Source organism: Propithecus coquereli, unplaced genomic scaffold (assembly GCF_000956105.1).
Source record: "Propithecus coquereli isolate 6110/MARCELLA unplaced genomic scaffold, Pcoq_1.0 Scaffold101, whole genome shotgun sequence".
Taxonomy (NCBI): Eukaryota; Metazoa; Chordata; class Mammalia; order Primates; family Indriidae; genus Propithecus; species Propithecus coquereli.
This window is the reverse complement of record NW_012133970.1, coordinates 871,517-887,653: the sequence shown is the minus strand read 5'-3', so window position 1 is coordinate 887,653 and position 16,137 is coordinate 871,517. Positions and strand designations below refer to the sequence as shown.

The 16,137-nt window shown below is 47.0% G+C and overlaps 1 protein-coding gene across 1 annotated transcript in view; it reads left to right on the top strand.

The window, feature by feature from the left end:
• The first annotated feature begins 356 nt into the window (after nt 1–356).
• NHSL2 (NHS-like 2) overlaps nt 357–16,137 on the top strand; it is a 235,070-nt gene continuing 219,289 nt past the window's right edge. The window contains exon 1 of the mRNA XM_012643846.1: nt 357–636. Within this exon, the coding sequence (XP_012499300.1) occupies nt 357–636 (280 nt within the window). The remainder of the gene's footprint in view (nt 637–16,137) is intronic.

Genomic DNA, 16,137 nt, shown 5'->3' with positions numbered 1-16,137 from the left:
CTTCCCTTTCCCTCCTCTCCCGGATCAAGCGTTAATCTGCGAATCTCTGACCGCAAAAGAAAAAAAGGTGGGTGGGGGGATCCCGAAGTAGCAGAGCTAGGGAGGAGGAGGAGAAAGGCGGGGAGGAGGAGGAGGAGCCCAGTGAGCCAGAGTCAGAGGGACTAGTGGCTCCAGCGAGTGTGCAGCCCCGGGGGGAGCCGGCGCTCTAGGCTAGGAACCCTTCAGCCCGCCCACCCGCGCCCAGGGGCGTGCTACACTCGGAGCTGGGGCCGCCGCTCCCGGGCGCTCGGGCCAGGGGCGCCGCTTGGGGCGAGCCAGCCGCGCCGCCAGGCTGGTCCCCCGCGCCCGCGCCCGGGATGCCGTTCTACAGGCGCACGGTGGTGCCCCAGCGCCTGTGCCCGCTCAACTCGCCGCAGCCGCTGGCCGAGCTCCGCGACGTGAGCCACCTGGCCGCGCTCAGCCTGCTCCGGCAGCTCGCCGACCTCTGTGGCCACTCGCTGGCTCTGCTCGAGGACCTCGAGGGGCACCTGCTGGCCCTGGGGCGCCGCACCGACAGCCTGTACCGGCGCGCCGCGCGCCTCCGCCGCCGCCTTCCCTGCCGCCTGCTTGGCCCTGAGGACGACGAGGAAGAGCTAGGTAAACGGCGCCCAGGCGGCTCGCGGGCCCGCGTCTACCCCGCCTCTGGGGGCGCCAGTAGGCGCCCGGCTCTGCGCCCACCCTCTCCCCGCCTCCCGCCGCCCCTCCCATTCTCTTCACTCTGAGAGTGAGGGGATCCCACTTCCCTAGCCGCCCCCACCCCCGCCCGCCTCTGTACCGCTGGAACTTCCTGCTCCTGGACCGGGTCACGCTGTCCTGAGTGGCCCTGTGCCCTCCGGGCTCCCGACCCGGGGGTTGGCGGCTGCTTCCAGCGCATTTGAGGGGGGACCCGCTGGGCCCGGGACGGCTTCACCCTACCCCCAGGCCCGAGGTGTCCTCATAATCGCGGCGTCGGGAACCAAATGGCCGAGCCGCTGGCGTCTTTCCTCTGGTCTGGGAGCTCAGCCACTTCAGAAAGCGCGCCCCAGTCGCCTGCCACCTACGCGCGGCGGCAGGAGCCGGGTGGTGGTGCTTATTGGCTTTAAACCTGTGCAACTTCGCGCTGGAGCGTGGACGAGGCTCGCACTCGGAGGGGTGTCTGAGCGCCCTCCCGCCAGCTTCTCCTGGCACGTTTTGTCTGGGCCGTTGCGCCGGCGAGGGGGAGGGGAGACTGCCTCCCCACCTCTGGCTTCGCTGACCCCCTACCGCTAGGGTCTGGCTGCACAGATTTGCTGGAGAGAACCATTTACAGAAACTATCATCAGTTTCCTGAAGTGCATTCACTTTAGGAATCGGCCATGCCTGAGAAACGCCAGATCCCAGTGGTGCCCTCGCTGAGCACTCAGGACCCACGAGAGGGCAGGCGGGCAACGCGAGCCCTTGCCCTTACTACTTTGGATCCCAAAACTTTGAATGGGGGAGCCTCTTTCTGTGGAAATGCAGTGCCCCCTTAGAGTGTGGGACTTCCGTTGAAAGCAAGGGAACTGAATATACAGGAAATGCTGACTGCATCTGAGGCATGTCAGGTACCAGGACAAATCGGTGCCTCCAGAAAGTTAGGGGAGAGGAGCAATGTGGCCAAAGAGTTTCAGATGGAGGCAGAAGATGGCTACTGATTGACTTTTGAGTGCAAGTCTCCTTCTGCCTTGGGGAAGAATTGCCTGGGTCAGCCCCTCTCCATTGTAGACCCCACCCATCCCCACCCCTTCCAGAAGGACAGGAGTCAGAGGCCCTGGCACCCCTTTTCAAAAAGGTCTCTGACCTCTGAGGTAGATGGCAGAGGTCACTGGAGGAGAAAAATGAACTAGGTCCTGTGGGAAAAGTAAGGAGGAAGCCACAGGTGACGGCCAGATGGAATGTAGGCATGGGACCAGAAGCCTCTGCATGGCAGGGGCCCAGGAAAGCTGGGGCCCTATGTCTGGTTAGTGCTCAGTTAACAAAGAGCGTAAGAGGGTCATTGTGTTTTTGTTTTTTTGCTGGGGTCCCACTGATTACCAGGATTAGTCTAGGAGAAATTTGATAAGTCAGCTTGGGGTGTAGTTTTCAAAATCCCCACATGGCTTGCAGAGAGCCACCTACTGAGTTCAGCGGGGTAAGTTAAGGAGAGAGAGAAGGCTCTGCTTTTCCAACTGGGACCCTTCTGTCCACTGAATCGGTGAGTCCCTTCCATGGGAGGGAAGTTGTGGCTTTATCAAGGCACCTTGGGACCTAAGCTTTTCCAGTGATCTGTTGAGTTAGGAGATGGCTTTATGCAATGGATATCTTTTAAAGGGAAGGAGCAGTTCTTAAGATAAATCACCCTGCGGTTGGCCTCTTGGAAGTTTGCAAGATCAGGGAGAGTGGCAATCTCTTATCTTTGGTGTGGCCACTTGCCTTTGAGAATATAGATGTCACTCGACTCACAGGCATCGGGGACAGCTACCTTCTGTAAGTTGGTGAAAGGGTCTGATTTTCCATTTTCTAGTCTGAGTCTACCCTAGACTCCCCTTGAGGTTCCCACTGCACACTTTTCTCCATAGGAGCTGTGATTGCGCAGCACTGAAATTAGGCCTTCTCAGCAACGATCTGAGCGTAAGTGCCAAATGCGAAGGGGGTTGGGGAGCATGATGAGTGCACCATCTGGTCACCCCCTTGTTGCTCAGGCATAAGCGGCAACAAGGTGTTCAGCAGGCTGAATATTAGATTTTAACCATAAACAAACAAACAAACAAACATTGCCAGGCCTTGCCCTTTTTCTCTTCCCTGTGTATTTTCATCTTAGCACGCCCACTCTCTTACTGACCATTTTGCTGGGGGTCAGCACTCCCAGTCAGCATTTTACCCTACATACGCTTCGTCTGGCCAGATTTCCCCCAAATTCTTTCTCTAACTATTTCTTTCAACCATGGGCAGGAGAAGCCTGGGAAGGAGGGAGGAAGGTTTGGCAGCAACATGGCCAGAGTGAATGGCAGCTGACAGGCCAGCAGTTTGTAGCCTCCCTGCAGGGACAACTTGGCTGCCACCGGATGGTCAACTGCGGCATTGTGGCAAGTCAGGCTGGCCCATAGCCTGCAGGCTGGTCTGGGGCCCTGGGAAGCAGCAGGCAGAGGATAGGGTGATGAGAAGAAGAGGGATAGAGGAGCAGAAAGTGGATGCTAAAGGATTCCAAGATGCTTCTCTACACCAGGGGTCCCTAACCTATGGTAAGTTGTATAAGTATTTCATTATATATTACAGTGTAATAATGATAGAAATGAAGTGCACAAGAAATGTAATGCTCTTGAATCATCCTGAAACCATTCCTTCCTACCATGCCCCCGACCCGGGTCCATGGGAAAATTGTTTTCCATGAAAACGGTCCCTGGTGCCAAAAAGGTTGGGGGCCACTGCTCTACACAATCACAGGTCCTGCCCTCCCACTTCTTCAAGGTTACAGGGGTGGGGCTGGGCTGGGCTGGTTGCTTGGCAACATTCCCTCCCCCCCCTCCAGGAGGCTATTCTTTGGTAACTTGAACCCCTTCGAGACTGCCCTAGAAGCTCTTGTAACTGGTATGAGGTTGAGGGTGGAGACGGAAGGAGGAGAGGGCACACTACAGGAGTGCACCAGGCCCCTGTGTTTGTGGATCTGTGGCAGTTGCCACACCCTAGGCATGGCCCTGCCTATAAATCGAGGTTTTCTCCACATCTGGTTTTGAATGTGACCCGTTTTATTGCATCTGTGACCTATCCTCTGTGCTCTTCATCTCGAGAATGGTAGAGTCAAAGCCAGTGGGAAATACCTCCATGCCTGACACCATAAGCTGAGTCAGTCCAAACTTTCCAACTCCTCCTCAGAGATCTATTTAATATTTGTAGGTGTTTAGATGATAATTACAAAAGCAATCAGGCCATTGGCCTAGGGGTGTAATATCTCCTTTGCAATCAAGGAAGTCACTGAAACACTGGATAACTCTAGGTATGTTTAATAACACTGGAGAACTATCATGTTACACTAGCCCATGAACTTGCTGTAGGAAAGATGCTCTGTTGCTTCTTGCAATTAGTTTGGCTTGAATACAGCCAGTTGGGTCCATGGTGGAAACTCCCTCTTCATCTTTATGTAAAATTCCTACCTCTTCATTTTCCAACTTTGTGGCAACTCTGGCTCCAAATCAGAAAGGACAGCTGGTTTATTTATGTTTAAATCATAATTCCAGTGCAAGGGGAAACTGTTGTAAATCTATACAGAGATGAAAAAAGGAAAATGGCACCTCTAGACTACAGCTGGTTTGCCATTAGGTGAGGCACTGTAGACCCTGAGTCTGACCGTCCTTGCTAATGAGGAGGGGAGGTGGCCTCTTGAGTCGGAGCAGGGGGGAGCTTTGGCGAAGTGGAACAGGCACTCTGCCAGGGCTCACTTTGTCTCTGTCCTACCTGTCATCCCCAGAGGCCCTTGGGACAGTGGGTTGATGGAATATGGAGGGGGAGCAAACACATTTTCTTTTTTTTTCTTTTCTCCCCCCACCCCCACTTTCCATTTTCTTCTTCTTCTTCTTCTTCTTCTTTTTTTTTTTTTTTCATTTTCTTCTTAAATACCATGAAATTCCTGGTCTGCTTCATGGTATTTCCATGTGTTGAAAACATCTTCACTGGAAATTTGGATACCAAAATGTCCACTAGAATTTCCTCCACTTTAGAAACAAGAAATTTAATCTTCCCCCTTTTTTGACACACGAACAGCTAAAGCGGTAAAAGTGTCAGGATGTTAGAATAGTAGAGCAATAGGAGAAGATTTAGGTTATGGCTCTCCGGCTCGACTTTGACCTTGATGAAGTTGATTAAGTTTCAGGAGGACAGTGGTGCATTTGCATCATCTCTCCCTGTACCTCCCTGGCTTGGGTGGAGTCCATTTACCCTATGTGGCACCAAAAATTCAGTCATTAACCATTGTGAGTGTCAAAGGGGAAGGGACTGGTCCGAAGGTACCCAGCTGGACCAAGACCTTCAGTAGTCCCAAATGCTAAAAAGGTTTTAGTGCCTCCCCGCATGTAATTCCAAATGAAAGCAATACTAACCTTTCAAATAAAATAAAGTGATACTATTTTTAAATGACTCAAAGCTCACATATATGTTGAAATTAAAATAGCTTTTTACTAGAGTCTGTCTCCATCCTTCTCTGCCTGTGGTACCCCTGTTGTTGGTGGCCTAAGCATGTATTTATTCTGCTTATTTGGGAATGTGGCACAGGCCAGGTCACACAACAGGTCAGTGACAGGAGGTCTTGATCTGGAAGCCAGGCCTTCTGACATGCAGGCTCTGCCCTCTGCAGTGACACTAAGTTCAAAGTCATTTGTTCATTGAGAGTCACTGCCCTGGCATTTTCTGTAGCTGGAACTTGTCCGGGATGAGGAATGAGTCCTGCTACTTTTAGTAACTGAGGGAGCCCTGTGGTTCGGTAGCTGGGACTTGGGCAGGGGGTGACCTAGAGCAGGAGAAGAGGAAGAAGGTCAGCCCCGTGTTGTATAGAGAATAGGTGTGAGGCAACGGGCTCCCTTGTTAAAACAAAACATAATCTTGAGATTTGAGTGGAAAAATGCTCTGGAAAGAGAATCTTCAGATGGAAAGGGGTGGCTGGCTAGTGACCCCTCTGAAGGTCTCCTTTCCATTGTGATCCCTCCTGATCCCTGTGTCATCTTTATACCTGTTCTTCTCCCTTACAGCTTTCAATCCAATTGTAGACATTACTCCCAACACACCTGCAGCCTATTTTCTGTTGTTATAGTAGACCCTAGTTGGCGTTTCAAAAGGCACTTTTAGTAAAAACCAAGGGGAATGAGAAAGTAAAATTATTACCAAAAATGCATTTAGCATACACATTTCCGAGGTATGGATTTCTTATCCTTCAGTGCTCAAGTAGCTTAACAGGCTCACTGACTGCTCTACACCCTTTCTGAAGGCCTCTGATCACCTTTTCCTCAGATCGTTATTTTCTAGCCTTGAAGAGTAGGCACAACTTTGCCTGGGCCCTGTCTGGCCATTGTGCTGTGTGCTAGAGACCCAGAGGTAAATAAGACTAAGTCTCTCCTGTTGAAGAGCTCCCAGGCTTCAGGGGCGGGTGCCAGCTTATTTCCCACCACATCAACACGTGGCGCCTGGACATCCGGTCTTCTTCTCTAGGTGGTGGAGACCTGATAACTGGAACCAGGACCCCAGTTCACATCCCAGAAGATTCTTCCATTCAGTCTGGTTTGGAGCCCAAGAATGAAATTGGGACTTTTAGAATCCCTTATGGTAAAAACAAAAACAAAAACCAATGAGAGAATGCTGCTGTGAATTCAGCAATGCCTTTACATGAATTTGCAGTTTTTAACATGATAACCTTATTTTCACACATATGAAGAGTAGTGCTTGTTTAGTCAATGGACAATGCTTCGTGGATCTGTAAACTCATGGGCTTCTTCTTTTTTTTTTTTTTTTGAGACAGAGTCGCACTGTGTTGCCCGGGCTAGAGTGACGTGGCGTCAGCCTAGCTCACAGCAACCTCAAACTCCTGGGCTCAAGCGATCCTCCTGCCTCAGCCTCCCGAGTAGCTGGGACTACAGGCATGCGCCACCATGCCCGGCTAATTTTTTCTATATTTTTTAGTTGTCCGATTAATTTCTTTCTGTTTTTAGTAGAGACGGGGTCTCGCTCTTGCTCAGGCTGGTCTCGAACTCCTGAGCTCAAACGATCCACCCGCCTCGGTCTCCCAGAGAGCTAGGATTACAGGTGTGAGCCACCGCGCCTGGCCCCTCTAATATTTTTAATTTTAATTTTTAACTTGTTTCACCAACAGAGTAAGACTAAACTAAGAGAAAATAGAACTTTTTTTTTTTTTTTTTGAGCCAAAGTCTCCCTGTGTTGCCCAGGCTAGAGTGAGTGCCGTGGCGTCAGCCTAGCTCACAGCAACCTCAAACTCCTGGGCTCAAGCGATCCTCCTGCCTCAGCTCCCGAGTAGCTGGGACTACAGGCATGCGCCACCATGCCCGGCTAATTTTTTCTATATATTTTTAGTTGTCCAATTAATTTCTTTCTAATTTTAGTAGAGACGGGGTCTCGCTCTTGCTCAGGCTGGTTTTCAACTCCTGAGCTCAAACAATCCACCTGCCTTGGCCTCCCAGAGAGCTAGGATTACATGCGCGAGCCACCGCGCCCGGCCTCTCATGGGCTTCTTGTGATGCATGACCCTCTGGAGTCTTCTACTGTCAATTGGGAACCGCTGGCCTCACCTTCCTGGTTCAAGCTATCAGCTCTTCCCTGGTCTGGAGAATTCCATGATTTCACTCAGATAAGCCCTCATTGAAGTTTTCAAGTTAGAGTGCACAGGATGGCAATATCTTAGCAGCCAAGGCTACTTTAATACCACAAACGGGAGGTGTGTTGAGTAAGTGTACAAGTAGCTTGCTGCAAGGCACTGTGTGTGAGGTCACACGTGAGATCACTAGGTATCAGCTGGTTAACTTGGGAGGTTTGAACAATCAGGCAGCTCTCCCTTCTCTTTTTTCCTCCATCCCTCCTTCTCTCCCCTCCATCCTTCCTTCTCTCCCTCCCTCTCTCCCTCTTTCTAAAATGCAAGCTTCTCAATAAAATGTAAGCTCCTTGACTGTAGAGATCTTTATCTGTTTTTACTGTTATAAAACAGTAAACACAACAGATAAAACAGCTCTTAAAACAGTACTTGGCACCTAATAGACACTTAATAAATACCTGTTAAGTTGAATTCCTTCCATCCTTCTTTCTAGCTGTTGCACATTTATTGAGCACCTGACTCTGGGCCTGTCCCTGTGCTGGTTTCTGGGGATACAGAGCTGAACTGGGCGATAGGCCCACAGTCCAGTGGGGAGAGCAGCGAACCATAGTGCTATGGAGATTAGCCCAGGGTATCAAGGGAAGGCAGAGGAGGTTCACCTGACTCAGCGTGGAGGTTGGGTGAAGCTTCCAGGAGGATGTGATGTCTGAGTGCTGAAGTATGATCTGGAGCAGGCCTGTTGAAGAAGGTGGGGGAGGGAATTCCCGGTTTAGGAAGTAGCCGGTGCAGGGCCCTGGATGTGTGAGAGCTAGTGTGGGGGAGGAACTAACTGCGAGTGATTCAGGAGGACAGGGAGCAAAGCACCTCCTAACTCAGGATGAGCCCCCAGGGTGGAGGTGGGGTGAGGAGTCCGTCACATCCTGCTTGCTGGCCAAGGAGTTGGATACGAGGGTCTTGAGAAGGTTAAAATGCATGGTTTAAATGAAGTTGTAATATTACCTGTGGATTTTCTCAATCTACATTCAAGCTTTCATTATCCTTGGGCAGATGAGACCTGGGCAACCTCAGCCCCTCCCTGCTTTGCAGAGCCGGGTCCTGGGCCAGAGCAGGAGGGGCTCCAAGCCATAGTGAGGAAGAGAGAGAAAGCAAGAGTCTATCTGCCTGTGTGTCCTTGGCGGTGTGTATTCAGTTGCAGTCAAAACCTAAATATATTATTCATGCCCCTGCTTTTCTGTGACATTTGAGGTTCGACTGTATCTTTTATTATTATTTTTATTTTTAAATAGCATAAATTTTTCAGAATGGTCCATAATTCATCTAGGGGAAAGTCAGAAAGACTTTTTTTTTTTCCTTTGGAAAATGGACTCGAAGAGGAGATAGGTTTTAAAAATATATCTATCAGCTGTTTTTATTTTGACTGGAATCATTTGCTTCTGAGAACAGTGTAATTAGCTGCTTGATAATTTATAGTCTGATTCCCAGTATCTGCAAAATACAAAACTCAGATTATTCCTGCCCAACTAGAGGCCCAGAGGTAACTGAGGTCTCCTTACATTAACATCCTCAGGGGCTCTCTGCTCTGCAGGAGGTGGTGTCTCAGAGTTGTTAGCAGTACAGGTCTTGTTGTTATATACTGTGTGTCTCCTTTGACCCAGTAACTCCACTTCCAGGACCTTATATTAAAGAAATAATCAGATATTTGGGGGGAAAAATGTGCAAGGATCCTTACTGCATCTTTTGATTACTTATATTAACTGGAAAAATGAAAATAACTTAAATATTCAATAATAGGGGAGTTGTTATATAAATTTTTCCAGGTCTATGTGATAGACTAGTATACAGCTATGAAAAACCACATCTCAACAAATATATAAGGATATGTGGAAATGCACAAAATAACGCTAAGTGAAAAACCAAGGTATAAAATTCATCTGTTAGGTGTAAAATTTACCATGTACAATGTTGTCCAAAATAGAGCACACACAGACACATATACACACATAAAAAAGCAACTGGAGGGGTATGTGCCGAAGTCTTCACAGTGTTTATCTCAGGGTGATGGGATTACAGAAATGGGTGCTATTTTTTTCCGTCTACCATTCTGTATTTTTCAAAATTTCCCAAATGAACATGTATTACTTTTTTTAAGCTTGTTTTTTAATTTCAGAGTATTACGGGGGTACAAACACTTTGGTTACATATATTGCCTTGCACTGCCTGAGTCAGAGCTACAAGCGAGCCCATCCCCCAGACGGTGCTCACCGCACCCATTAGGTGCGAATTTACCCATCCCCTCTTCTCCCCCACCTGCCCGACATCCGATGAATGTTACTTCCATATGTGCACGCCAGACGTGTATTACTTTTAATAAATAAAAAAACAATGGATAACGTGTTAAGAAAAAAGGATCTCGGAATTCGGAATCAGCAGCTGCCGGTTGAAGTCCCACTTGCCAGCACTTACTAGCTGACTCTGCTGTCTCTGAGACACAGTTCCTCATCAGTAAAATGGGGTTAAACACTACCCTGTTCAAAGGATTGTTGTGAGGATCCAAAATAATATATGCGAAATGCCTGGTGCTTGCATCACAATCATGCACACCATCACTAAATACTAAGAAGATGAAATTCTGTGAAGCCTTTTGAGATCCCTGGATGGGGCTACTGTCAAGACGAAGTTATAATAAGAATGTTTCCTAGACAGCTCCGAATTGCAGCCATTCTTCTCTTTTCCAGAATATGTAAAGAATGCTTGTGTGCGCATGGAGGAGCCACATCTAGCTTTTGAGGCTGTCAGCTTATCTCTCCCAACCCAAGGATTTTCCTTTCCTTTGACTCCTCCCTTCATTCTCCCCCACTGACATCTGTTCACTGCCTCCTAACCAAGGGGGAAAACATTCTTTGGAACCGAAGCTGAGGCACCACTGAGAGTCCTGGCAGCTATGAGACGTTTATTGTCACAGAGAATATGTGGTGCCGGCTGACCACGGAACCCGCCAGGCTGGGGTGCGAGCAGGGGCTTTAATGAAGCAGCAGAGGACGGATGCAGGCCAAACAGCCAGGCAGTGTCCCCTGCTTGGGGGCAGAGCTCTTGTCCGGGTGTCTTGCTGGCTCTCTGTTCCCGTCCCCTCGGAACGTCTGCATGGCTCCTGGTTGAGTTTACCAGTTTTAGAGAACCAGCCTGGTTTATGGGTGAAGAAACACCATCTGACAAAACTTACAGGGCTTACGGGTTTTTCAGTGAAGTATTGGGCAGTTTGCCTGTTGATACAACAGGCCTAACTCTCACCAATGTGGATACGGAGCGATTAAACCCTGAGCTCACAGCCAGGCAACCTCAAGGTCACGGGCACGCCTTAGCAGTGTCTGCAAGATACCCACACTATCAGGCAAGTCAGTCATCGCCATGAGTAGAATCCTTCACACTGCTTGTCTGATTGCATTTTTCATTTTTTAATTACAGCCATAGACTCATATAGACCCTGGCTGCAAGTCCAAATCACCTGGAGAGCTTTAAAAAATGACTAATGTTTTGCTGAATTCTTAGTAACTATGTAAAATGATTACGTAAACTAATAGAGATTAGTGACCGAGGTTTGATGATGCTTAAAACAAAGTCCTCTTTAATCAATACATGTCAGTAAAATTCACTCTAAATCTTTAAAAAAAATTACCAATGCTGTGGCCCCACCCCATACCAATAAATCCAGAATTTCTGGGGCCGAGGCCCAGGAACCAGTATTTTTGAAGGTTACCAAGTGATTCTACTTTGCAGCCGAGGTGAAGAGCCCCTGTTATGTTATAGATGGTTCAAGCTGGAAGAGACTAGTCCAGAGTTTCCCAATTTGTTTGACCACATAGCACTTTACATATTTAATATATTTGTGGATAATTAGCATGAACTATAATGCAGGCTTAGATTAAAGTAAGTGACAAAAAATGTTCTTATGGGTGCAAACGGTAATAATACAATATTAGGTAATATACTTTTTAACTTTATAAGCAAACAAAGGAAACTAGAAAAATGAAACCATTTTTGTTTTATTAATAGACAGAATAAATATATGTTAAGGTAAAGTAAAACATCTTTTATTTTACATAGTTTGGTTATAGCATGTCCTCAAAAACCACCAACATTTTAAATGAGAATAGTATTTTTGTTTTCTTATATCATGGCCACTTAATATCACACATGATGTTACTGGGTTGGATCCCTACATCAGGTCAACTTGATGCAGAAATTTACTTTTCTTTGCAACAGAATATAAATATCCCACTATGCACAGGTTTGTCAGAGTGTAAGCAAGAGGAAAGAAACTTCCAATTTGTAATATTTAGTATTCCTAATTAAGCTGTGCCAGAAATTACAAATAGAAGTTGGAATGGTTGCTTTTGAATCAACGTTTAGACCAGACTTTGTGCTTTCTGAAGTTCTCCGATGTGGCACACTATTTCACACAGGTGGATTATTGCATTACTAGTAATGCATAATAGTGAGACAACTGTGTAAATGCATTGAGTATTTTTGGATCCATATATACATCAACAAATGTAATTTAGAAGAAAGAGTATTTATCTTTTTTCCCTTCATGATCCCAACAGAAATAGTTTTAGAATGTGGATCTAGGCCAACAGCCACCCAGAGAAAGGAAGAGGACTAGGCCAAAGTGTCCTCCAGGACTGGGGACTGTGTGTCTGGATTTCCAGTGCAGAACCTTTCCTGTGGCTATTTTGGGGTCCTGAGATATCCACTTAGGTGACCTTGCCAGCAGCCCCTGGAAAATACTGGGACAATGGGACTCGGAGAACTATGGGGGACACTTTTGGCATCCCCCCTGCTGTGATCAGAGAGAAGAGACGCTAGAGGTAACCCCTATAGTTTGCCTCCCAAGCAGTACCGTACTCTGAGGATGATAAATAAGGCATCAAGAAGAGGCTGTAGCTGGGCACGGTAGCTCATGAGGCTGAGGCTGGAGGTTGAAGAGGGTGGATTGCTTGAGGCCAGGAGTTTGAGGCCAGCCTGGGCAATGTAGCAAGACCCTGTCTCTATAAAAAGAAAAAGAAGGCCACAGCATCTTCACAGGAATCTGTTTAAGAAGGCTGAGAAGTATGTTCTCAGGAAGGATTCCACTCAAAATGATGAAAATTAAAGAAAATATTCAGTACTGAAAAGTGGGGAACAGTCCAGCTCCCAGGAAACTTAGCCATTCAGAGACTTCATTTCTTGAGGATTCTGGATAGTAAAGTCTCCCTGTACTCCAATTTCCAGTCTGTATTACCTCTTGGAATAACGAGTTACGTAAGCTTACTCCCCATTGTGTAATAGCCGAGCGAAATCTTTTTTCCCATAATTCTGAGTTAATGAAAATCGTAGATTTAGGAAACAAATATTAAATCTCTGACTTGCACAGAGGTTTTACATTTTGTGCCTGTAGCTTCCAGACTACCTGCTGCAGAAAGAGGGTGGGGATGGTGAGAGAGGGGAAGAGACTGAAGGTGAGGAATCTCTCCATCCCAGTAAACATTTTTTGAATGCCTGTTAGATGCCAGCGGGAGCTGGTAGCATACGTGGCAAATAGGTGTCCCCTCCAGGTAGAGGGGTGGCAAAAAGGGTGCCTCTGTAGGTGGACAAATTAGGAAAAGCCACCCTTTTTGGTAGAACCTTTAGACAAAGGCACATCCTCTGGTCATAGAAATTAGAAAAAAGTCACCCCTTCTGGTCATAACTATTAAAAAATGGAGTATCCTCTGGTTGGACCAATTTTTAAAAGTCACCCTCTCTGGGCATAATAGCTAAATAAAGGTATTCCTTCCTCCATGTGCAATCAGGCAGGGCATTGGGCTTGGCTGTCTTGTGTCTCCAACTTGAGACCACTTTGCAAAGTGCCGTTGTAGAAATACAACTTGTACAACAGGTGCAAGTTGCCAGATGCCACCAGGCACCAGGCGTACAAAAATATGTCAGAGATAGACCCTGCTCTTGAGGAATTTATAGGACACCTCCTCTAAAACCCCCACCCTCTTTAAGTCACTCCATCTGCTGCCAGCTCTACCCCTGCTGCATCCCTCCTGGCAGAGCTGCTCTCTATTGTGATGAAATGTCTACCCTTCAGATGCCCGGGCTGGAGGGCTGCTGTGTGACGTGGCTGTGCTGCTCCTGCCTGGGGCTCCAGGCTACATGTCTACCTTCTACAATGAACATCCAGGGCTGCTGGTTAATTGTGGTGGCTCATTGCTTTTGGGTTCTAGATGGGAAAATACAGACATCGCTTTACCCTTCACTATTGCTTAACAACTTTGCTGTGTTCTGTTTAAATGTGCTTTGAAATGGTGAGTTTTGGCAATGAAATATTTTTCCCCTTTAATTTTCCTGTTCTTTAATAAAGGAAAGCAGTTTATCTCTAATCTGGTAATTCTGAGCTGGCTCCAAGGGCTAATTCCTACCCTGCTCATTGTACTAAGACTTTGCCAGGCCCTGTGCCAGGTATTGGTGGTACTGAATTGATAAAACTTGCCTTTTGCTCTTGAGTCTTAACATTTAGCATAGAAGGAGACAACCTCACTCCAGACTGCTGGTCCTATGTGAAAAGCATACGGCATGGAGGCAGGAAGGCTTCCATAGCCGTTTCCTCTCCTGGCTTCCTGAAAACTCCTATTCATCCTTCAAGACTCGCACTCAGACATTCCCTCCTCTTTACAGCCTTCTCTGACTCCTTCCAGTAGGTTCCTGCTGTGCTTTGTTCACTTTTGCAAGGCTTGGTTCCTCCAGGTGGCCCAGCCTGCGGGGAGATAGTTGAGACAGAGGCTGCCAATATGTATTGACCCTTCTTGAATTCATTGTTATTTCCTTTCCTTTACCATCTCGTGAAAGTAACATGACCCTCTCTTTGGAACTTGAAAGAACACCCTGGCCATTCCTTGGCCTAAGATAAACTGGAAGCTACAAGTTAGCGGTCTCTCCCCAAGACAGTTAAAGCCTGTCTTAAAAGTTGCGGGGATTTAGAAACAGGATAGAACTACTGAGCCCTTCAGATCCAGATACATTTAGGTGAGTGTGAAGGGTTTCCTCTAGCCCAAGGGAAATTAGAGTTACATGAGGTGGTTGCGGTCTAGCGACAGGCCTGTGAGAGTAGAAAGAAGCCTGGCTTACTTTGCTTATTTCAACCCAGGTGTAAGCCCAGTTCCAGTATTTGCCAATGGGGGAAATTTTCAGTGCTGAGCCTCAGTTTTCCGTTTGCCAGGAGGACCAAATAAAATCCTGTATGGGAAAAGGTTTTGTAAACAAAAAATCACCCCCCCCAAATGTTATGTGCTTTTATCCTTGAGGGCAGGGGTGGTGGCCGACTCATCCCTCTTTCTTCGGCATCTAGTTTAGAAGTAGGCACACTGGGAATGTTTGTTGAATGACTAACTGGCCTAGTAGGAGAGGGGTTTTTGTATTTTTTTAAACCTCTGTATATTATCCAATAAATCTGCTATACTTGTTAATACTTACCCTGGTTGTTACTTTTTTTTTTTTTTTTTTTGAGACAGAGTCTCACTCTTTTGCCTGGGCCAGAGTGAGTGCCGTGGCGTCAGCCTAGCTCACGGCAACCTCAAACTCCTGGGCTCAAGCGATCCTCCTGCCTCAGCCTCCCGAGTAGCTGGGACTACAGGCATGCGCCACCATGCCCGGCTAATTTTTTTCTATATATTTTTAGTTGTCCGATTAATTTCTTTCTATTTTTAGTAGAGATGGGGTCTCGCTCTTGCTCAGGCTGGTCTCGAACTCCTGAGCTCAAACAATCCGCCCACCTCGGCCTCCCAGAGTGCTAGGATTACAGGCCTGAGCCACTGCGCCTGGCCTGTTTTATGCTTTTTGCCATTACTAACGCTGTGAACCTTGCAATATCCAAGAAGTGGTTTATTGATTCCTAGATATTTTACCTGCAATAGGATATACCATTGCCAAATTGGCAGTGGTGTCTTGGCTGAGGCTTTTCGTCTTAATAGCTCAGGTCTCCTACCTGACTCCTCACGGGCTATGTTCTATCCATGTCTGTGTTCCCCCAGTGCCCTGCTATGCAATAAGTGTTCATTACATATTTGCTGAATGACTAACAGAGGGAATGGCATGTTTTTGTGCTTCTATTTGGCCAGACAAATGAACTCCAGATGTCAGAAAATGACAGAGGTCACAACTATGTCACCCCATCTTACTTTTGTACTTGAGGTGACCCCCCACTTTTTAAAATTATTAATAAAAAACCTTTGGACAAAACCCATGGCTTTTATTAACTTAAAGAGCTTTCTATGTCCCCGGCAATATGTACATCATTAACTCATTTTATTCTCACAACAATCCCATGATATAATTACCATAATTATCTCCTTCTTCTTGAGGAAACAGGCTCAGAGAAGAGTAAATGATTTGCTTAAGAGTTATGGAGTGAGTTGAGGATCCAGAATGCAGATCCCCGTCCATCGCAGTGAGTGAAGAATAGGTTGTACCGAAAGGGAGGAGCAGGAAAGGAATGCGTTTTTACCACCATCGGGGAGGAGCCTAGATTGGGATAGGCTCCAATGGAGAGCTTTCTCGTGGGATCTGGGAGATTCAGCAGGACAATATCTGGAGGGACTAAAAAGAATACTAAAATTACTTGTGGTGGGGCAGGGAGAAAAAACAGGAAATTGAATTTTTCTCTCTGAAATTAACTAGCATTTTTGCATTTCTTTCTAATTTATGAAGAACTTAACGTATGTTATCTCATACGATCCCTGTGTTAGCCCTGTGAGTTATTACCCCTATTGGAGAAATGAAAAGAATGGACAGTTTTT